The 24,467-nt window shown below is 45.3% G+C and overlaps 1 protein-coding gene across 1 annotated transcript in view; it reads right to left on the bottom strand.

The window, feature by feature from the left end:
- Positions 1–23,643, bottom strand: part of EGFLAM (EGF like, fibronectin type III and laminin G domains) — a 79,364-nt gene extending 55,721 nt beyond the window's left edge. Inside the window, exons 1-3 of the mRNA XM_076362830.1 lie at positions 23,529–23,643; positions 2,177–2,286; positions 76–159 (exon numbers count right to left, since the gene is read on the bottom strand). Coding sequence (XP_076218945.1) covers positions 76–159; positions 2,177–2,286; positions 23,529–23,643 — 309 coding nt within the window. The remainder of the gene's footprint in view (positions 1–75; positions 160–2,176; positions 2,287–23,528) is intronic.
- Positions 23,644–24,467: the final 824 nt, after the last annotated feature.

Raw genomic sequence — 24,467 nt, 5'->3', positions numbered from 1 at the left:
CAAGTAGACAGTTGCAAGTTCCCACTTGCGAGCTCCGCTCCAGTGCTCTGACTGTTGATGAAAAGAAATACTCACCATGCTAACCATATCCAAACTCAGGGGAACATCATGTGAGAGTTGTTTAACTGCTTTGTCATCTTTGACCTCCGAGTAAAAGACCTTGGGAAGAAGATACAGTCAAGCCCATTACAGCAATAATGCAATGCTTCAGAATGACTTAAAAACAAGTGCATTGTTATCACATTGTAGACAGCATTTGAGCCTATGAACCCCTACCTTTTCAAAAGCATGAAAAGCTAGCGCCCTTTAACATTCCCTTCATATTTGCTAGAAGTTGTCAGTATGACCAAAGGACACCATCTTACAGTGTATACGCTAAACTGAGGTGAAACACAGCCTAGCTTTCAGGGCAGACATGAACTGACAACTTTAATTGGGCATCATTTGGCCATGGTCAGCTTGCACAGCTGAAGATCTGTGGGACTGGTCTGCACAAGTTAGGCATTTTACTTCATATAAGGAAGATATTGACATTACGTGATTATGTCATTATAAAAACTGCTGTATCATAAACGTCTCTCCATGCCTGTTGCCATGTACTGGAGACTAGTGAGCCAGGAAGAGTCTGATTTCCCGTGCACAGAGACCCTGAGATGACAGAAGGTCAAAAGCTAACATGAAGTGAAGATGGTTTGAGTATAGCACTATCAATGCTGTTTGTCACTGGTTTTACCATCATGCCACACAGGAGCTCAAGGCTTAAAAATTAACTGGGACTTGGATCATTCAGTAACTTGTACTGAATGAACAGTGAAAACTATTTATGATTTGTGACTATAAAGTATTGCAACTGTTTGAAAAATATCATGACCTATAGAAGAGCCACTTACTCACTGCACCCCTGTTTTCACACAGAGGAATGGACCCAACTACACACAGAGCCCAGCTGAGGCAGGTTCTGGCCACAGCAAGCGCTTCTCGGTATCCTAGATGACAAGCACTTTCATAACAATAAAACCAACCCTGCAGCTGGGCTGCATTAGTGTCATTTACAAGACCATGGGATGAAGGGGCATGCGTACCAGAAATACCTATTTCAGGGAATTTTCTCACTCTTTTAGTGTACATTAATAATAAAGGTAGTCCGAAGTTTTCTATTTTCCACCTTTTTACAGAAAACTCAATTTTTTTTTTTTCTGGAAATTTCAAATCCTTCCACAGAAAATACTAACAAAACCAACTGCTATTTGTCTTTTGTTAAGGGGAAACCAACCAATTCTAGTCAGTATCTTTGGTCCCTATTCCCCAGTGACTAACTTCCATTTTGGGACTGAGTTTCATTGCTATGGCATACCTGTTAAAGGAATACCTAACAAACATGAATAAACATCAGATTAGTGCTCATTGTTTTTCTGCTTGCACACTGTACCCAGTTTAGGCTAGCCACTCTGCTTTGCCCAACAGGCAGAAGGTAATGTGGCAGAGGCCTGGGGGGGGGTCAGAGCCTCCCCTACAAAAATTGCTGGGTAAAACAGGAAAATCACGTGACTTCTTCAAGGGTTATTCACCACAGAGGTAGGAGGGAATAAAAAAAAAGTCTCTTTTGATATTTAACGCTGTGGCTGGGCTCCCAGGAATGCTATGCAGTTCAGTATCTATCAGGGGAAGATATACCACGAAACTCTCCTTCCCCTGTACCTGCTGCCACTCTGGCAAGGTTTAGAAGTGTAGTTTGGCAAAGCTATTCCTGCTAAAGCAATCCTCAGGCTGGAAGTACAAGTCAGAGGATCTGAACAGCCCTGAAATCACCATGGATCTCCTTTCACTTGCACAGTGTAATATCGACCTGCTCTGCTCTACTTTACTGTTTTATCAGCTGCAGAGAGCACCAAGATCCTTGCATGAAAACCACAACAGAAAAGCAATCTATATCTACTACAAGCCCTTGGCATCCAACCCAAATTCCCATCATAGCCTGCTTCTGAAACATGAACCGCTTGTTTCTTAAAGTTACAGCTCGATCCGTTCAAGCCCACTGTTCCCAGACCACATTTTGGGCAATGGCACGATTTGTTACGAGAGCGGGCTCTCCTGCTTGCTTCGCCGTGCCAGGTGCGTCGTCTGAGGCCATGTAGGGTACTGCAATCCTCTACTAGCAGCACAGAGGATCACTTACCGTATATCCCGTGATAGTGCTCACATGCTGCTTTGGCATCCTCCATTGCACACTGAACGCTGTGCAGTTCAGTGAATCCAGCAGTATATCGAGAGGAGGCGCCAGTCTATCTGCTCAAAGCAAAATGACATTGTGTAAGAAGACATAGGACATAAAACCTCTCCTTTAGCCACCTGGCAGGTATGGCTTTGAATAAGAATAGATGTGTGCTGCCTTCATTCCAAATTGTCAAACATAGTCCACTACCTAGATTTGACTTGGGTGCATCTTTTCCATCTCCACCTCTGCCCTCCAAGGCAGCTGTGGGATACCAGGAGAGAGAGGGTGAAGGGGGACGTCCCCTCTCTCAGTGCCAAGGAACTGTTGATCAGCTCAGGACACCTCATGCACACCTTCAGCCTCCCCCTCACCCCCTCCCTGCAGGCTTCACGTCCAACAGCAACACCCTGGTGTGAGGAAAACCCAAAACATGCCTCCTCTTCAGCCCTTTGCTGCTTTGGCACAGGCCAAGAGACCCCCTTCATGGGCCACCAAGAGGTCTCCTGATCACCACCAGCCTCTGCAACCACAATTTCTTCATGACAGCTGTGGATGGGAAGGGCAATGATTTAGTAAGAAGCAAGTTTAGCCTGATGAGAAGAGCTCAAAGGGGCAGGACCGCCTGCCCCTCTCCACATGCAGGTTACGGTGATGGGATCTCTTGCCGTCATGCTTTTGGTGCTGCCACAATCAACCCCGTCTCTCACCATCTGCAGTGGGAGGAGGGCATTTTTATACAGCTATACTGGTCTCACACTACCTATCTGTCTCCTTCTCTTCCCATGGTACAGGTTGGCATTTCAGCACAATGGCTAATTCAACTACTGCAAAAAAAAAGGCTGGAGCACAAGGAAACCCTGAGCTCCACGCCTCTAGTAACATGTTAGCAACTGCATTTACTGTCTGAGAAAGGGCCGGTGGAGGAGTGTGTCTGCTCTGTAACCCGAGCAAGATTTTTAACACAACTTTCCCAAACCACCATCGTCCATGCTTTTGAAACCAAACCCACCTAACAAACAACTGTAATAGAGAACTGATTCAGACACTTTAACAACAACTTCATTTTTTTCAAGGTGACAGTTTTACTGTACTTAGTTTTTTGCATGCTCTTACCTATGAAAATTTTAAGTAAAGGCTAAGGAAACCCTTTTTTTTTTTCCTTTTTTTCCACTAGCTCTGACAAAATATCAAGTGAAAACAAGTTACTGTAAAGGTCATTTTTAGATGTGAAGCAAGCCTACATCAGATTTACACTTGTCACTTCCACCAACATACTTGATTTGAAGCTAAATACAAAACTTAACAGCTTGCAAACTCTGCACAGTATCGATCAGCATCAATACCTGAGTAGTTAAAACAAGAGCAGAATTGATATTCTGGTCCTTTTCAAACTGACCCTGCATTTTCCCACTGCTAGGAAACTTTTTGGCTTATGTTTCTTAATTTGAGTGAGCAAGTGTGGCCAGTCGGGGTCCACATCTCTAGGTTAACACCGATCACTCTTTGTTTTATCACAGAATCATAGAATAGTTTGGGTTGGAAGGGACTTCTAAAGGTCATCTGGTCCAACCCCCCTGCCGTGGGCAGGGACATCTTCAACTAGATCAGGTTGCTCAGAGCCCCGTCCAACCTGACCTGGAATGTTTCCAGGGATGGGGCATCCACCACCTCTCTGGGCAACCTGGGCCAGTCTTTCACCACCCTCAGCGTAAAAAATTTCTTCCTTCTATCTAATCTAAATCTACCCCCTCTCTAGTTTAAAGCCATTCCCCCTTGTCCTGTCGCAACAGGCCCTGCTAAAAAGTTTGCCGCCATCTTTTTTATAAGCCCCCTTTAAGGGGCCAGCGTTTTCCTGGCCCTTTATTTATTTCTCTTCAGCACTAAAAGAAATCCTGAACAGTGCTAGGTGCAATCATGAAAGGATAAATATATAAATGAGGTTTACGAGATCCTAACTTCTCTCACCATTCGGTCCCTATGCCTGAAGATTCAGCCATTCTTACCTAAAAAAATTCCCAGCAGACTGTCTTCTGGGCAAGGCTGCACAAGGACTGCATGCGATGCGCTCCTCACCAAGAACTTTTAATTTTTTTTCCTTTTATTGTTGAAACAACACAACGGGGGATAAAAAACAAATATACCTTCAGAAAAAGGGACTACCCATTGTATGCTAGAGGTTTGCATTTTCTACACACCCCAAGGATCTTGCTTATCAGTTCAACTTGAAAGAAATTCTGAAGACTAATGCACTATTATATCCCTGAGAAGTTTGTGTAGCCATAACAGGACAGGACTGCACTTAGACATTAAGGAGGGAAAACATACTTTGAGCTCTACTTGCATGAATTGTCCTCATTATCTGCAATGATCTAACCTGAGTTAAGGGAAGCATGCACAAAATTACAGTCTGCCATAACAGGCTCCTACTCCGTAAACACAATCCACCAGCCAGATTCCCAGTTTCCCTCCCAGCCTGTCATGTTTCCCAGAGTGTAAAACAGGGAGCTGCAATCCCCTCCCAGCCCCTTCCAGGGACACCGCCAGCCTCCTTTCCCCTAGCTCCTAGGGAAGGGGCACGGAGGAGCTGAGTATATCTTAAATGGATCTTCAAGTAAACAAATAACCACCCAGTGCTTCGAGCAATGCTGTTGAGCAACCCGTAGGCTTTTAGGTCAGTACTGAGAAGGAAAGGAGTTCAGCCATATGGATGAGAGCCAAACCATGCCATGCTACTTGCTCTCTGGGCCCTCACCCATCTTCTTTATTAGCACAGACTTAGTCTCATGGATCCCTGCTTGGTTCAGGGGCTCTAAGCACAGCAGAGTACCACCTCTCGTGCTCGCCTCCAGCCCTGCATTCAGCAGTAGCTGGACCATACACAACCATGTACCACCTGCTACTGAAAGAAGAGGCAGGGAAGAACAGCCAGGGCTGGAGTATCGCTGTCTACTTAGGCAGCATTTCGCATTCAGAAAACACCTTTCCAATCTTCACAACACCCAGTGCAGCAGATTAGTATTAGAGCTGCATCAGTAGTAAAGGAAAAAGAATACCCCCCCTAAACATTCACTCTTAACATATTCGTGCCATCCTTGTATTACTTTCTGGGGAGGCTCTATGAGACAAGTTTGCTGGGATACACAGTTGCTGAAATAACAACTTTTAACCAGCAATGACAAATACTCACATAAGGCAGGCTTCAAATTCATATTCTGAATGCACTATAGGCCAATAAAATTATTTACAGAAAGTATTTGGTGAATAATTTGGAACAACAAATAAATTTGAAAAAAATGCAGTCCATTTGCAGACTATCTGCAAACAGAGAGGCAACATCTGTTTAATAAGGAGCCATGCCATGAATTATTCACCCAGCCCTACTAAACACTACTATCTCCAGTTTGCAGATGATGAGAGAGACATAGAGAGCCAAATACTGACCTCAGTTACACTGGCCTATAAATTGTCACTGGAGGAGTAAATACAAACTTAAGCCAGGGAAAATGAGAGCCAGGAGCCAGAGAGGTCTGTATTTCCATCCTCCTTGTTTCATTCTCCCTACAAGTCAGGGAATTCCCCTAACACAACAAAGACGGTGGCAGGAGGCATGCTTGGGAACCAGGTGTAAGCACCATCGGCACCTAGCACTGTCTTTGCAAGCAGCCTCAGATGATGCTCAGCAGTCAAACGATGGTTTGGGGAGTGTGCATGATCTACTCACCGCACCGCTGAATCCTGCCCTCCCACTGACAAAACCGTGTGACAAGTAGGCATGCGGCGCTCACCCTGCCAGGGACGTGCTGCCTCCTGGTTAAACCGGGAGCCAAGAGGAAAAGGAAAACCTGGGCCAGCCCTGCCCCATGCACAGAGTTATTTCTTGGGGTTAATAGAGGGCAAGGCAGAGAGGAGCATCTCATGCAGTGTGGCGGTCCCCAGAGTCCTCTGCTGTCACTGCTCCTGACCTTGCAGCTTATTGATGTGCGTCTGGGGATTCAGAGTCACTTCTGGTTGCCAGTGTCCGAACTTCACACAGCCTGGCAGAAAGTAAAAAATGTCCATTTTTGGACTGAACTTTCCCTTCGCAACCATGACAAAGTGACTGCATGATCTGACACAAGCAAAGTTTATGCCACTGAGATGCAGGAGATGTCACGGCTTTCAAACAGTCATGCTGCAACACTATATCAAAGCCGTTTGTCAGCCAATCACAACTGTTGCAATACATATCGCTGTTTTACTAACAAATTACTTTGAGATAAATGTGCACTTGAGGTATTTTACAAGATTTTACAGAACATCATGTATGAGGCACACTAAAAATGAATATTAAAACTGGTCTAAATGTTTATGTCTTTATGTCAAAGGTCATGTTTAGACTATAAAAAATAAAAATAGTTTTCAAAGGTAAAACTCTTCGGATATTTGTAGTTCCTCCTACAATTCAGGTCTGAAATACCTCTCTTCTCAAAATTCAGCATGAAATCTCTGTGAATCTGGTAGCACCATGCACAGTGCAGAACCACAACGGAGCCTACTCCCCTCTGCAGCCTGCTGGATGGGAACCTGCAGACAAGGGAGGTGCAATGTATCTACTCCTCGTACATACGCTGAAGATGTGCCTCAGTGATGATCCCACCTGCAAATGTCCTCTGCAGCTGGATCCGGTGAATACCGGATAAGAAGGCATGGAGATTAGCTCTGATCATAAAGAACAAGGAACCAATTTATATAAAAATAAAATTAAACACATTTTGTACAAACACAGTCATTCTCCTTTCTGGCCCGCCAGGCACAGAAAGCTCGATATTGTCCAAAATGCTTTGATGAAACTGGTAATGGAAGCAATGACTTTGGTCCCCTGCAAAGAAGCCATTAATCAAGGGGGAGCACTCTTACACATATTATGACTATACATTGTGAAAGCATATCAAATACACGAAGTTAATGAGGATTCGGCTGTAGATAAACAATGTTGAGCTGACAACATTGTATTTACTTTTCTGCTTACAGCTATTTTGTTTCTTGTTTATAGATCTCTTTGGTTCTGTACTTCTAAAAATATGCAAAAACTGCTAAACCAGTGAAGAAGTCACCAAACAAGCTCTCCAAGTGAGCTGAAGAATACATGAGTCCTCTCCTTAAGATGGAGCTAAAGTCACCATTTTTAAATAATTACCATTATTTAAATTTTTGCTTCACAAAAGCAACTCAAATTAAAAATGGTAAAAAAGCTTATCCCATCAATACAAGTGCCGTTTCCATTGTGGCTCCCACTGCCATATACAACAGCCTCTGCCCATAAATTAAACACCCATAGGCTACCACCAGGTGACCACAGGCAAAGTGCCTCCTGGGAACGGTCCCCAGCCTGGGCCAGACAATGATGCACTAGTGCTTCAGGATGCTCCTTGCCATCACTGAATCCACCAGCAGAGATGTCACTTCCATGTCTACCCTTGAGATTTTAAGCAGAGTTAGCCTGGGTACCTAATGGGAACACTTCAAATTAATCCACCCACTGCTCCCAGCCTAACCATGCTGGCCTCATGCAGAGCTCAGGAGCAACCACTTCAGCTCGGTATTTTCCTCCAGCTACTGCAAGAAAACTGCTCGTGCAGACACAGGCAAGTTCCTCCTTCCTTCCAGTCATGAACTGGCCCCAAAATCTTACTACAGTGATGAATAGTTATGAGAAAAAAAAACAACTTCAAAACAAATACATTTCTCATGTTCACAAGCTTCACATCTGAAGCGCTTTGGATGAGTTGGATAAAGCTCGTCACAGTTGGTACTACTATTTTAGAGGAAATTTCAAAATTGATTTAAATTTTAAATTAGATGAAAATAATACTGACTGAAAACAGTATTTTTAAAAATATCCATGAATGGGATATCTGAAAGGATTGGGGTTGGAAAATTTTCTTTTAGAATTTTAATTATATTTTGCATTTCATCTTCTCTTTCCTTTTTAGATGTTTATGCTGTTTCAAGGCATGCAGGTAGTCACAGGTACTTACAGGTCCTGAAATAATATACAAATAATTCACTGATACAATCCACATGCAATAATATGGTAATTCATTTAAGGGAAAACAGATGGTTCATTTCATCTTTACTAGTTTGTGGTTTGGAAAATTAAAATCTTTATACTACATATTCTGTACTACTATTAATGATAGGGCATAAGACAATGAAATGAGATAACCATTTCATTATTTTACTTTTAAATCTCTGGGGGCAACAGCTAAGAGGTAGTAATCGAAGGACCCCTTATTTTCCAGGTTGATGTGTCTCCTATTTGTGTCCCATGAAACAAGAGAAATTTGTTGATGAAATGCTGGCTGTCACTACTAACGTGTCACAATATAAGGAAACAAGAATAAAAAACCTCATGAAAGACAATTCAAACTAATTCTAAATTAAAGTTTTCAGACCAAAACATTTTCCAGAAAGAGAAATTCCTTTGGATTTCTTTTGTTTCAAACATTATTGAATACAGTTCACTAATTCATCAAAAAAACCCTGAGTTTTATTGAAATAGCATTTTGTCATTGAAAAAGCTGTTTTTAAGAAAACAGTCTGTCCACTCCTAGAGGTGAAACAAAGTGTATTAGGGCCCATTCATTCTCTCACTGAAATATTGGTGAAATTCTCATTTGTAAAATAATAAACAGCAATAAGGTCTTTTCTTGTTTCCCTTCTTTTTACAGACTGAACGAGGTTATGCAAACACCATGATGGAATGAAGACTGCATGACAAAATGACAAAGGTCAGGAAATCCTAAATGAAAAAGATGTGCCATCTTTTAATCTCTTTGAAGTGTTTTCCAGCTCCCAATGCCCAGCAGCACTACATAAGAGAGGAATAATCTCCCAGCCACAACAACCACAAAGGATGATGACTTGAAACTGGAAAATCTCAGCCGGTCTCTCCTGGTCCTGCACTCTGAGTAGCAACATCTACATGGAAAACATCAAAAAAGGGAGAAATCTTGGTAGTCATTGCTCTGAATGAGTCACCTACCACTGCTAGTGCACTAGATCCCAACAAGAGGAAAGCCGCTGGATCACCTGCACGCTGCCACAGTGAGCACCGGTGCAGAGGCTGCAGGTAGTATGGCTGTACAGAGGCATTACGGTTTTTGACCCAGACCACGGTGCACAAATCTTTGGAGAGACTAACCCAATCTTGGTTAGTCCTTTAAAAATACTGTAATAAACACAATGAAAAAAAACCAAACCCCTCAACATTATAATAATAGCAGGCTTGGACCCGTGTGATGTTTTTCTGATGCAGTATATAGCATCTGTTATCTGCCCCAGGTACATCTGAGGTGATGGTCATCGGGGTATTTATAGCCCAAGGAAGAGGAATGAAGGAGCTTTGCACAGTGCACAGTGACTTCCAGGGGTGAGAAGGAAAAGCAGAAACTGATTTCTTAAATAACTTTTTAAGAGCTAGATACAGAAAAAAACTTCTAGCTGTGGATGGTTACACACTGGAACCACTTTTGGGGAATTCCTGGTGCTGAAGGTTATTAAAAGCAGGGGACACCATTATCTCTGAGCAAAGGTCTAGTTTATACCTGTCCTGCCTTTCTCAAGACAAACAGACAGGGCAACTCTGGATAACTCCTACAGGCTTGTGTTTTTAATAATTACTGATCAGAGGCCAGTCTGACTAACACAAGTGCATACACTATACCCACATTTGAGATAACTTGGTGAAATATTTCTCTTAATGGAAGTGCTTTCCACTTCCAGTATAAATATAGTATAGATGCCTGTAAAAAGCCCCACCAAGATAGTCCACCTGCATTACCTCAGGTGCATTCCTGCAAGCCTGAGTCAAAATCTAGCACTCGTGCCCCTAAAACCAGGCTTGCACTTCAGCTGTTGAAGCCCCAGTGCTGGGGCATGGCTGCCCTAATTCCTGACGTCTCCACAGCATCTTGGCCTGGCAGAGGAAAATGGTAGCCAGGTCCCTATTCGCGGAGAAGGGGAAGCACTGAGGTTCACCTCTCCCTGCTCCAGCCTACAGGCTGCTTGAATGCAAAGCTCAGCATTTTTCCTGGCTTGGGATTTCCTGGCTGGGCTTGGACCTACCTTGTCCCTGCGGATGTGTCCAGCAGCCAGCAGGCTGCGGCTGGCCCTGCCTGCTGCCACGGCCCTGACTGCCCCGTACTGCCTGCCTTCTCATCCGCTACTTCACCATTTTCCAAATAACTTTAAAAAAAAAGTCTCTGGGAGGTTTAACATAAGTATTAGAAAGTAGCTGAAAACAAGCAAAAGCATGTTAGCATGTCTGTGCAACAGACTTTAATAAGCCGTAGGACAGGCTGCATAGGCATGCCAAGCGCATCCCCTGGCATACCCTCTGACCCCGTCTCCCTCCATGGTTTTCTATATTGGGACTACACTGGGAACAGCGATCAATTAAAAAGACACCTCAGCTGACGGGCAGCAGCAGCAAGCAGCAGCAGCTTTCCAGCCAGGCACCCCAGTGGGTTTGCACATGCTGCCCCGGTGAGACAGACACAGTGAGCCACAGAGAAAACTCTGCACCCGAGGAAAACAGTGTCATCCAGAGGTGCAGTTTCATCCTACCACCGAGCAAAAGCAGCAGCTCACTGCCAACAGCAAGGGCAAGGTCTCATGCCTTCTCCTGCCCTGCCACCTCCCCACTCCTCCATCCCTCTCCCTCCAGGCATTTACCTCCATCTTCCTATCCCAGGGCTTCTCCCTCCCCTTTTGCACCAATTCAGGTGTCATGTAAGAGAATTCAACCCACTTCCACCAGAAAAAAAAAGGCTGTTCTCTTTCCTCTCGTGGGCTATGCATCTGAGGTGTTAGGAAGCACGAACATCAGAGGAGCTCCAGAAAACATGGCACTCCAAACACTACTGGAAGCAGAAACAGGAAAACACTAACAAAGTTGATCACACAGTGCTTAAAGTTCCTAACTGAGTCTTAGGTATTGTTGGTGAAAATAAACTCTACTAAGCAGGCTATTACTGTTCTGAAATGAAATGATGAAAAAAAAAGGATAAAAGTCAGCCTGCTACATTTTCTGAGCATTTATAACATGGGTAAAATACAAAGAGAACCACATATCAAAGACTTTGTATTTATTATCAAAAAATAGAGATTCATTATATATATATAAATATATAACTAAATAAAAAGGGTAGTTAAGCTATAAAAATGCCAAACAAATAGCTTTAAAATTTCTTTTCCCATCAATCAATATCTCTTAAGGGTATATTTTCCAGGTGTTCGCGACCCAAAGCTTATTATCTTCAATGAGAACCACAGCAAAATTGTTCATACTACTTGAAAAATGTTCTCCTTGATGTCTCTTAATCTGTTTGTTTTACCTACTACAAATTTCTCTCTCGCTGGTACACAATATAAAACTGAGCTCTTGAAGAAATAGCTTACTTGGTATAAGAAACAAAATTCAAGGGGAGCTTCTGGAAAAGTGGTCAGATAGAAAAACCTGACAATCATACATGTATTATGGACACACACACACAAAGAGATTAAAGTATAAAGAGGACAAAGCTGACCATGTGACAAGCAACAAATGTGCAGGGTGAGGACAGGACACACAGCATCTTGGGTTCCCACAATCCCTACAAGTCCTGAGTAATTGTTTTGAAGCTTATTATTGGTGGACACAAACAATCTGGCCATGCCCCAGAGAGTACCACACAAATAAACGTGTGGGTTGGTTCTCCCCAAGGTTTCGGCACAGGCCTCATACGGCTACACCACCTCAAATGGTAGAGACCTCCCACCAAACATCTTCGTATTCATAGAATCACAGAATCATAGAATGGTTTGGGTTGGAAGGGACCTCTAAAGGTCATCTAGTCCAACCCCCCTGCCATGACCAGGGACATCTTCAACTAGATCAGGTTGCTCAGAGCCCCGTCCAACCTGACCTGGAATGTTTCCAGGGATGGGGCATCCACCACCTCTCTGGGCAACCTGGGCCAGTGTTTCACCACCCTCAGCATAAAAAAATTTCTTCCTTATATCTAGTCTAAATCTACCCCCCTTTAGTTTAAAGCCATTCCCCCTTGTCCTGTCGCAACAGGCCCTGCTAAAAAGTCTGTCCCCATCTTTTTTCTAAGCCCCCTTTAAGTGCTGATAGGCTGCAAGAAGGTCTCCCCAAAGCCTTCTCTTCTCCAGGCTGAACAACCCCAACTCTCTCAGCCTTTCCTCATAGGAGAGGTGTTCCATCCCCCTGATCATTTTTGTGGCCCTCTTCTGGACCCGCTCCAGCAGGTCCGTGTCTTTCTTATGCTGAGAACTCCAGAGCTGGACACAGTACTCCAGGTGGGGTCTCACCAGAGCAGAGCAGAGGGGCAGAATCCCCTCCCTCGACCTGCTGGCCACCCTTCTTTGGACGCAGCCCAGGATACAATTGGCCTTCTGGGCTGCGAGCACACATTGCTGGCTCATGTCCAGCTTTTCATCCACCAGTACCCCCAAGTCCTTCTCGGCAGGGCTGCTCTCAATCCCTTCATCCCCCAGCCTGTATTGATACCAGGGGTTGCCCCGACCAAGCTGCAGGACCTTGCACTTGGCCTTGTTAAACCTCATGAGGTTCACATGGGCCCACTTCTCCAGCTTGTCCAGGTCCCTCTGGATGGCATCCTGCCCCTCTGGTGTGTCGACCGCACCCCTCAGCTTGGTGTTATCTGCAAACCTGCTGAGGGTGCACTCGATCCCACTGTCTATGTCATTGATGAAGATATTAAACAGTACCGGTACCAATACAGACCCTTGCGGGACGCCACTCGTCACCAATCTCCATCTGGACGTTGAGCCGTTGACCACTACCCTCTGGATGTGACCACCTAACCAATTCCTCACCCACCGGACAGTCCACCCATCAAATCCATACCTCTCCAGTTTAGAGAGAAGGATGTCATGGGGGACTGTGTCAAAGGCCTTACAGAGGTCCAGAGAGACGACATCTGTAGCCCTTCCTGTGTCCACTGATGTAGTCACTCCATCATAGAAGGCCACTAGGTTGGTCAGGCAGGACTTGCCCTTGGTGAAGCCATGCTGGCTGTCTCGAATCACCTCCCTGTCCTCCATGTGCCTTAGCATAGCTTCCAGGAGGACCTGTTTCATGATCTTCCCAGGCACAGATGTGACACTGACTGGCCTGTAGTTCCCCAGGTCTTCCTTTTTTCCCTTTTTAAAAATGGGGGTTATGTTTCCCCTTTTCCAGTCACTGGGAACTTCACCAGACTGCCACGACTTCTCAGATATGATGCATAGTGGCTTAGCAACTTCATCCACCAGTTCCTTCAGGACCCACAGTTGGATCTCATCGGGTCCCATGGACCTGTGCACCCTCAGGTGCCTTAGCTGGTCTCGAACCTGATCTTCTCCCACAGTGGGCGGCTCTTCATTCTCCCAGTCCCTGCCTTTGCATTCTGAGGCTTGGGTGGTGAGGCTCGAGCACTTGTCAGTGAAGACCAAGGCAAAAAAGTCATTGAGTACCTCCACCTTCTCCGTGTCCCGAGTAACCAGCTCTCACGTTTCCTTCTGGAGAGGGCCCACATTTTCCCTTGTTTCCCTTTTATCTCCGACATACCTATAGAATCTTTTCTTGTTGCCCTTGATGTCCCTGGCCAGATTTAATTCTATCAATCAGGGCTTTAGCTTTCCTAACCTGATCCCTGGCTGCTCGGACAATTTCTCTGTATTCCTCCCAGGCTACCTGTCCTTCCTTCCACCCTCTGTAGGCTTCCTTTTTGTGTCTGAGTTTGTCCAGGAGCTCCTTGTTCATCCATGCAGGCCTCCTGGCGTTTGTGCCTGACTTCCTCTTTGTTGGGATGCATCGCTCCTGAGCTTGGAGGAGGTGATCCTTGAATATTACCCAGCTTTCTTGGGCCCCTCTTCCCTCCAGGGCTTTGTCCCATGGTACTCTACCAGGCAGATCCCTGAAGAGGGCAAAGTCTGCTCTCCTGAAGTCCAGGGTAGTGAGCTTGCTGTGCGCCCTCCTCGGTGCCCTAAGGATCTTGAACTCCACCATTTCGTGGTCACTGCAGCCCAGGCTGCCCTTGAGCTTCACATTCCCCACCAGCCCCTCCTTGTTGGTGAGAACAAGGTCCAGCACAGCACCTCTCCTTGTTGGCTCCTCTACCACTTGGAGAAGGAAGTTATCATCAACGCATTCCAGGAACCTCCCGGATTGCTTATGCCCTGCCGTGTTGTCCCTCCAACAGATGTCGGGGTGGTTGAAGTCCCCCATGAGGACCAGGGCTTGTGAGCATGAGGCTGCTCCTGTCTGTCTATAGATGGCCTCATCCATTCGGTCTTCCTGGTCAGGTGGTCTGTAGCTGACCCCCCCGTAATGTCACCTGTCCCTGCCTTCCCTTTAATCCTGACCCACAAGCTCTCGGTCGGCTCCTCATCCATTCCCAGGCAGAGCTCCATGCACTCCAGCTGGTCATTGACATGTGTATTGATCACAACTAAAGCAAACACCCTCTTTCTCTGTAGAAAGTAGAACAGTTGGACCAGTTGGTGTTTTCAGACCGTGACAGGACAGAGGACAGCTTGAAGGAAGCTAGATGCGAGAGCTGAAATACAGTTTCAGAAGATACTTATGACACTTTGCAAAATCACAGAGAGGATAAGGTTGGAAGGCACCTCTGGAGATCATCTAGTCCAAACCCCTGCTCAGAGCAGGCTCAACTACAGCAGGTTGCTCAAAACTTTGCCCAGTTGGGTTTTGAGTACCTCTAAGGATGGAGACTCCACAACCTCTCCAGGCAAGTGCTCAGCCACCCTCGCTGTAAAAAAGTTTTTTCTTATGTTTAAATGGAATTTCCTGTGTTTCAGTTTGTGCCCATTGCCTTCAGACCTGTCACAGGGCAGCTCTGAGGAAAGCCTGGCTCCATCTTCATTACTCCCCCATCAGATATTTATATACATTGATAAGATCCCCTTGAGTCTTTTACCCTCCAGGCTGAACTGTTCCTCTCAGTCTCTCCTTGTCCCCAAGATGCTCCAGTCCTTTAATTATCTTTGTGGCCCTTTGCTGTACTCGCTCCAGTATGTCCATGTCTCTTTTGTACTGGGCAGCCCAGAACTGGACCAAATCCTCCAGATGTGTCTCACCAGTGCTCAGTACAGAGGAAGGTCAACCTGCCTCGACCTGCTGGCAACACTCCTCCTAATGCAGCCCAGGGTGCTGCTGGCCTTTTTGCTGCAAGGGCACATCCACCAGGGCTGCCACTGCACAGTGATCCTAACCTGACTGGAGAAACCAGCTCAATTGCAGCTGCTTTTATTAAAGGCTGCTGAAGGCCAGGTCAGGGAGGAAATCTGCATCTTCTCAAGGAGCAGGAAATTCTTCTCCGACTCAGTTCCTCCATAAGAAACAGGATAATTTCACTACCTTCTGCAGTCAGCAAGTCTCTCCATTCATCATCAGTAGCAGTAAAAACCACAGAGGAAATTCTTTGTCTCTATTAAGTGACAGAAATAGATGTGTTTTTTAAACCTGAATCCCCGCACTAATGTAGTGGGGGACACGGCTGCGTATCCAAAGAGCCAGTAACAAGCAGTGAGATGTGAAAGCTGGGAGAGTGACTGGGAGGGACGAAACCTGCTTTGCTGCAAGAGACAACAAGACATGGAAATATATCTCAGCACAAAGACCAGATATGTAAGAGAACAAACTGCAAATAACCCAGCCACAGTTACAGTGTCCACAAAGCTAGCATCTAATACTCCCTAATCCTCTCAAAGTGTTCCCTGCTCCACCACAGCTTGCAGAGTCCAACCTTTTGGCCCAAACCCATACCAGGGCTGCCTCACCATGCAAGCCATGCCCTTCTCTTGGCATCAGCGGGTTAAATGGCTCTTTCTTTTCCCCTTTCTGCCCTTTTTAGGTGCTGTCTAGTCTTTTGTCCAGCAGTGACTTTCTTCCCCTTATATTCTACAGGTTTCTTCTTCCATCCTCCCCATGATCACTACATCTTACGATTCCACAGAGGCAAATGGCCCGAACACGCCCATCTCAAGCCTACTAAGTCCATTAGCATACATATGGAGAGAGCTGCAGTTCTTGACTGTATAGTTCACCATACCATAGCACTGCCATTATGACTGTTCAATTAAGATGAAAACAGTAGCAACCCATGTGCAACGGGTTCATGCAGGAACGGGAACGTTAACTAAAAATGCCAGCAGGACGTTGGTCTCTGTGTTCGTGGCTGGAGTACCAGCTGCAATGCCACCATCTCTGTAAATAGTCATCTTCATGAAAAGCATGCTTATTTTTAGAAACATGTTTCTCCTGTGATTATCTAGAAAGCAGAATATGAAACAGAGCTGAAACATTTCTGTTCCAAGTTACAAATTCTGGCTTCTGCTATCTCTAATTAAACCACAAAAGTTCTGGTCCTAGATACTTACTTTCCATCATTTGCAGTTTGACAGGTTTTGTTCATGTTTTTTTCCTAGAATGATCTTCTAGTTGAAATTTCTCATGCATGAAAGAACTTAACTTGAGTGAAATTCTCTATAATCTTTGCCCTTAGGATTTTTTTCAGAAGATTTTTGAGCTCAGCAACACAAAGCCAGTCTTGGTTTAAAACTTTATATGTACAATAACACATGAGAAGAATCGGAATGATTTTTATATTTGAAAGCAGCATGCTCAACATTCACAAGATGCTCACTTCCCCTCAATTTAGAAACATGATTCAAATTGCAAATTCCAAATGTACACAGGTGTCGATATTTAACTGTACCATCATATTCACACGTGTCAGCAACTTTAAGTGACTTTAAAAATCGAGAGAGGTATGAAGAATAATTTGGCTCGGGATTCTTCCATCCTCAGAGATCTTTCTGTGTGAGTTACAACAGTCTGACTATCCTCTGAGGACACAGGGAAACTCAGAACCGCTCGGTGTCCCCTTATCAGAACAACTACTCTTAACATGACTGCTATCTGCACTGTTCTTTAAAAAGTGTTTATGAACTATAAGGTTAATATATATAAATGGAAAGACACACCATCACCACTTGGTGATACACCGAGAAAACCAGGTGCAGAATATGTTAGCACCTGCACATGGTTTGTCTCTTCCAGGTCTAAAAATTATCCAGGATAAGTTCTGGCAATGCTCGAATGAAAGATCTTTTTAAGAAAACAAAGCTGGTGTATTTTAACCATCCAATTACATGGCCAGCAAGTCACTAACAGAAGAAAGGGTTTCTCCCACGGCCCCATAGCTGTCCTCTTCCTTTCGAATAAAAGGCTCCCTGGGTCAATATTGTGTGGATTTCTGTTTCATTGGAGGCTAATATCCTGAGGAGCTTTCCTCATGAGTAGTCCTTACTCCTGGGTGTAGTTTCACTGCGCTCGGTAGAAGAACTGGTATAAAATTGGTGTATTTCACACTATACACCTCTCACCTGGAGAATTTCATGGATCATCACACACCGTATCATTACCTAGGTTTGAGTTAGTTACCTGGTTGTGATGGAGCCTTCCCCCTAAGCCTCCAATTTTCAGTGGCTTATGCCATCCTGAAGCAGTTACTTTCAAAGATGAATTCGTCTGTGCTCATTCTCAGCTCAGTGGCTCTGAAAAGTCTGAAAAAATAATGTTCATCTTTTGCTGTGGTTTGGATGTTCACATTATATGAAATAACTAATTTGGTTTCCATGTGTAAGCATCTTCACTAAAAATAAAAAATAAAAGGAAATCAAATCTTGCCTATTCTTACCCAAAAGTATTTCCTTTCAGTTGGAATTAGTTATGAAGAACAGGTTTTGGGTTTTGTTTGGTTTGTGGGGTTTTTTTAGATAGATAATTTGTTTGCACAGAAAACCATCAGGAAATTTTATTCAAGATCACATAGCTAACATAGTCTCCTGTGTGCCTGTGGTTTAGGAAGTCTTTTATTACATGATCACAGACCACTGTTGCACATTCACCGATAAATATGGCACCAAATTGTACACTCTTTAATATATGAAATAATAAAGTCTGCAAAGACCTCTTCATGGTAATTTACTCAGATTACAGGCATCTTTGATATATTTTAATAACTTTTTAATATGAGAAAAACTTTCTATAACCATTTATTTTAGTGTTTCACTTCATTGTGGTGGAAAAGCTGGGAAAAGGTCCTATCAGTCCTGTTTTGAGTCTCCATCATGAAGCAAGAATGTTAGTCACCTTTTTTTTTTTTTTTTTCTTTTCAGTAAGATCACATTAAAGGGATATAATCAGAATCGGGCATAAGGTTGGGTCCCAATATAAGCATGATCTGAGGAACGGGAAACTCCCAAGTATACTCTCAGCTAATTGATGAGTTTGTGGGGCACTGAAGAGAACTCATCCACTGACATTTTCCAATTTAAGACAACAGGGTACTCTCCCGCTCCTCAGGATGTCTTTTGGGAGACTGACTCTCAGAATCCCTGTCATTAAGTTAAAGAAGGTGAATCTGATCATCAGATGTGCTCTCTCCTAACAAGCTGTACACAGTACACAGTGCTGTGCCCTGTCTAGTCCAGTGTCACTGTGTATCTGCCAGAGAAAAAGAGGGTGTTTTTTTCTGCAGGGCACACTGGAAGATATGGAGGCATTCACCTACGTATTATTACTAACGTAATGCCTAGCAGCCTTGACTAAAATTGGGGTACAGCTGTGCTGAGCACCCTACAGAAGTCCTATTACTGTCTAATGTGGCATGGTTGGAAAATGATAAAAGCACAAAACCACTCTAACTCCATTTTGAGAACTGAAAATCTGGCCTGGGAAGAACTGGAAAACCCTCAGAGCAAGTCTGTGACAGCCTCAGGACAGAAAGGTTTCCCAAGGCTCACTCTAGTGCCTCAACTCCAAAACAACCCCTCTTCTCCAAAGCATCACTGGGAACCCTAATATCTGGTATAGGTATAATTCCACCGATTTTTAAAAACTTTTTGGCTAATTTTACCTTTCTGAACACTGGTGGAAGTCTGCGTAGTAGTTTTAGAGGGGGCATTGGCAAAATGGTGCCCAAGAAAAACATTTACCAAAAGTTTCCTTTTACAGAGGAAGATAGTGATTTCAGGATGGAAAGGACAGAACACATTTTGCTGTGAATAATACTAACTAAAATGAGAAAACATACTTCAAAATGAGTGATTAGCAGTGGCATCGAAGTAACATGCTCAAGTGAAATAATTTAGTGCAGTCCCATTGCTGCTTTGGAGGGTGTTCGGGGAATGCTCGTCTCTGCACGAGGTGGTGATGGGACTGATCAGCGCTGGCAGGATTTACCAGGAGATGGGCACCAAAGGTACGAGAGCAAGTCCAATCAAAATGAAAACGTCACACAACATTGTGACACAACTGACACCCAAATGCGATAAACAACATACATACATAATTAGCGCTTGGTTGATTTTATTGGTGTTGAAGGCATCGAACAGTGCAGTCTGATAGCCCGCATTTTGGCCTACATCTGAAATAATAAAAGAATGATACTAATCTTCCCCCAAATAAATTATTCACATCTTCTTTATTAGTTTTAGCTCACAGATACACACCATCTCTGCCAGGTCTGCAGCCCTCGTGTTAGGACTCATTCAGCTTTGGACTCATTCCTTTCCTCAGACACTTCACATTCAGCAGCAGATCAACCCTACCCTTGCACGCTTTACGGCAGTGAATTACAACTTATTCTATTGTTGTTCCAAAAAAATTGTAATATTTAAAAAACTCAAATAAGCACCTTCCTTCCCAAAGACGGCTACATTTTCCCTATCTGTAGACATGATTTTCAAGGTAGTTTGACCTATTTTGACACCCAAATAGCGCTAGACTTTCAAAAGTGTTCCATATCCAGCAGCTCTTATTATAGCCAGATTTTCTAAAGAATTCAAGTATCACAGTGCCAAGCTCTTCGGGGAAAAAAGTCATTTACTGTAGTGCTGACCAGGGAGCTGGGCTCTTTTGAAAATCTGGCCCTGATATTGAGTGCTACACTCTTGTAAAGTCTTCAGACTTTAAACCAGTCTGACTCCTCCAGCTTTTACACACAAAGCCAGTGATGTCTACCGTTATGGACATCTGGGAAATAGATACAATACAAGCCCAATTCTTTGTTTATATTAGTTGGCAAGCATAATGTAAAAAAAAAAAAAAAAAAGGATTCCTAATCATTAGATATGAATATTTTATTTTCTCCATGCAGACCAACTCAACAGTTTCAATATTTCACAGGGCATTGGAACTTTACACTCTGATACTAAAACAGTAACAATGCAATATAGTGCAACAAGTTCACGCCATGAACATCCATGGGAAATCAGCTGAGTGATCAGCTCTTTCCCCTATAATCCTCTAAAATCATAGAACCATTAAAATTCAATATTATTGTGTTTATATTAGTAGCAGTATTACACATTGGGGGCTACGTTTAGGCTTTCCAGCCTTCAACCAGTTGACTGAAACTTGAAACAGAAGTAGCAAAAATCTGTGTCTTTGCAGAAGGCAAAAGCAAGAAAACAATGTGAAAGCAGCATCATGAGTGCCAACTTCTGGGAGTACAAGATTTAGAGAATCCCAGCCTAATCTGTTCCAAACTACACTGTTCACCACACGGTGTCTAAGGATTTGTTTTAAGCCCTTCCCAAAGTGTCTGTCATCCCATTTCCTTGGCTCCAGCAAATGTATCATGTAACTGTAAATAAATGTTCAAATGAGTTTAGCAGCCATCAGGATGTTTCGAATTTGAGCACAACAGCTTTCTTCCCTGAAGTTTAATTTAAGAAGTTGCATTTGTGGCCATTTTACTATATACTTTATTTCTAACCTCACAGACAGATTTCTCACTCTTTCTTTCTTGGGATTACAAAATTGATCTTTGTAAGATGAGCCCTGAATGAAAAACTTGGAAAAATGGAGATGCATTTGACTATCTTTTTTCCTTTTGACCCACAGGACCTGCCGGTCAGCTCCCATTATTGAAGATGAACTGGTTTTATCACTTCTCTCTCAATACAACCTTTTGCTTTCACCTCAATTACAATTCCTGTACAAGTCTCACTTCTATTGCTATTAAAAGGGCAAAGTAAAAGGAAAAAAAAAATCTTAAAGAACTTTTTACTATCTTATGTCTTCTTCACCCACTACTTTTGGATATGTGAGTAAATGACAGTTCCCTTTCACTCTTGACCGCCCAGCATGTGATACGCCGCAGAACAAGGCAGAGATGTGAGCGACCTGGAACTATACCTGTTCTCAGTGTTTTGACAGCAACATTTCACAGTAGGCACCCAGCCACGAGACTCTTGGAAGCCTGCAATTCCAATAGCTCTTGGCAGAATGCAGATGGGATTTAAATCACATACTGCTGCACAGAAACTGTCTGGGGGATTTCCCTCTTCAAATCTTGCTACAAGTGGATTTTCAAATGTTCGCACAGATTTTGAAAAAATTGTTCCCATATAAAACCAGCTACTTCTTACATAGCAAAAAAAGTAGAAAAGGAATGACTGAATCAGTAGTGAACCTGAAATAGCATAAGTTATAAAAAAAAGGACATAAAATGTGTGGTTAACAAAACTAACATACACACAATGTTATCAAATTAATTCACCTCCTCCACAGTACTACAAATAATTTGTTTCCAAGTTTTAAACTGTTTTAATTCAATGCATAGGAATACATTTCCACTAGATCTGTCATTCTGCCGTGATTAGGGGAAACAAGTACGCCAGTACAGTAGAGGAATCTTTAAAAACATTTACACATTTCCATCCCCAACTTCACATATCAAGTATTTTAACGCAAGCTACTAATCATCTCATTCACAACTACTGTCTATCTAATTTCCTCAAGTACTTAATGGTAGCTATTACGATAACCAGGGATGATGGGACTAGATCCCTAAGAGACAAGGTCAGACCAGTAAAATTAGCCATCTGTCCAGTAAGGGCTTTAAGCTCAGGCTGTATTTAAGTATTAAGTGTCCAACTGTACAGGCATTTTTTTTTTCTCACAAGAGCAAGAGAATGCACAATACTGATTCTAAAAAACAGCAATACAAATCTTTTAACACGGGAATACATATAAGAAGGGTCTGATCCTGCAAACACTTTGTGAGCTGAGGCAGATTTTACTAAACTTGTTATATTTTCCATTGATCTGACACCAGTGAAGTTAGTGATAAAAATCGGTGTTGGCCTCAAAGACTCCAGGATAGTCTCAGTGTTTGAAACCATCCTGGGTGCCAGTATTTTCTCTTAGCACCACAATTTTTTAAGTATGCAGAATGTCAAAGTTCACCACGCACTGTGTCCCATCTCACTGTTTACATTTTACCTTACTGTCTCATACGCTGCAGACTGCAGGGGCTGTAAAAGCTGCTGAGAGTCCAGGTTTTTAACTTTCAACCACTAAGGACCACGTACCGCCACCCTGATCAACGTGCAAAACCCCCCGACAGCCGTGGGAACTCTCCTGCAGGTCACAGGTAATGCTCAGCCAGAAGCAGGACTTTGAAGCACCCCACATCATGCTCGGCACAGAATAACCACATTTTTTGATGAAATTATAGCTTCCCTAGCCATTTTTCTTTCACGCTTGCTACTCTATGTCTTACGTTACTCGCTACCACACACTTAAATGTCACAGCCAAAGCCCAGCCTTGCCGACAGGAAACCTCTGACTGGCACAGAGGTTCACCTGGCTCCTAACTCTGTTCACGCAGCACCACAGGTTACGGGCTCCAGGAAGAAACGGATAAAGTTTTTGCCAATTCCTTCCGCAGCAGCAGCAGTCGGGTCCTGCTCTGTAACTTGCGTGAACCCACCGGCACTGGATGTAAAATGCCAGAGAAAATGGATCGTACACTGATTCTGCAACCTCACGGCTCCAATGGCACATTCCCTGCCATTGCCTGGGCATCCTCTCCCACCCGCGGGTGGGAGGACAAAGCAGGGGCTTGCAGGGAAGGGCGGGGAGCGGCGCCTGCCCCGCCGGGCACCCCGGCCGCCCCCGCTGCGGCTTCGGTCCGCCCGGAGCTCAGGGACGAGTTCACTTCACACGGCAGCGCCGCGACCTGACCCCAAGCGCCGGCAGCCGCCCGAGGAGCGGCCGGCGGCGGGCACTGCCCCGCCACCGCTGCCCGGCCGGCGGAGCTCCCGCCCGGCCCCGCTGGCGTCGCCCCGCCGGCCCGCGGCAGCGCCAGTTTTAAAGGGACGCGAAACTTTGCTGGGTGCAAGCGCGGCGCTGATCCCTCCACCCTGGCACGGCCGCCCGCCCTACCTTGCCGGCGGGGGATGCTCCTCCGCGGCGCCGCCGCGCACCCGATGCACGAAGCCAGGAGCAGCAGCGAGGCGAGGCGGCGGCAGCGGCGGTGGCAGCGGCCCGGCACCTCCATGTGCGCCGCGTTCCCCCGCCGCCGCCCGAGCGGGGGAGGTGGGGGCGGTGGCCGCGGGCGAGGGGCGCCGCCGCCGCCGCGCGTCCCCTCTGGGCGGCAGCCGGGCGGGCAGCGGGGCTGGGGCCGGTGCGGAGCGGAGCGGCGGGGCTTGTACCCGCGCCGGGCAGGGACGGGGAGGGAAGGAAAGGAAGGGAAGGGATGGGGGGAGGAGGCTGGGTCCGGCCCTTTGATGGGATTACCGCCGCCCGTGGGGCGGCCGCGGCGGCGCTGGGCACGGCTCAGCACCTCCCCCGCGGGGCGCCGCCGCCGCCCGCCGCGCCGCAGCCCCGGCCCCCGCCCGGCCCTGGTGGAGGGGTCGGGGCGTCCCCTGCCGGGTGACCCCCGTGCCGGCGGTGCCCTCTCGGCAGGCCGGCCCTGCCCGCAGGGTGGACACTCGGGAACCCCCCCGGGCACCGTGGGGCGGTGTGTCACCCCTTCGTCAGCGGGCACACCCTGCCCATCCCTTCCCTCCCCCTGCGCAAGGGGATGTCCTCGGCTCCCTCCCGCCCTGCGGGACCCCAACTCGGCTGCTCCTCTCCCCAGGGGGCATCGGCATTGACACTTGGGTTCACGGTTTTTTCCCTGGTTTCCCTGGGAGGGACGGGGCTGAAGTGGTAGCCAAGCACTGGGGCGAAGGCGAAGCTAGGGAGAAGATTCAGTGAGGAAGTTGCTGCTGAGTTAAGAGGATAAATTAAGTTTAATCCCCCCAGATGGAGGCTGAGACCTATCCAGCCACTCAGACTAATATAGAAACCCCTGTGGAGATTAGAGGGGATGGGGAGGGC

The sequence above is a fragment of the Aptenodytes patagonicus genome, chromosome Z (genome assembly GCF_965638725.1).
Source record: "Aptenodytes patagonicus chromosome Z, bAptPat1.pri.cur, whole genome shotgun sequence".
NCBI lineage: Eukaryota > Metazoa > Chordata > Aves > Sphenisciformes > Spheniscidae > Aptenodytes > Aptenodytes patagonicus.
The sequence above is the reverse complement of the archived record's forward strand: the minus strand, read 5'-3'. Positions and strand labels throughout refer to the sequence as shown.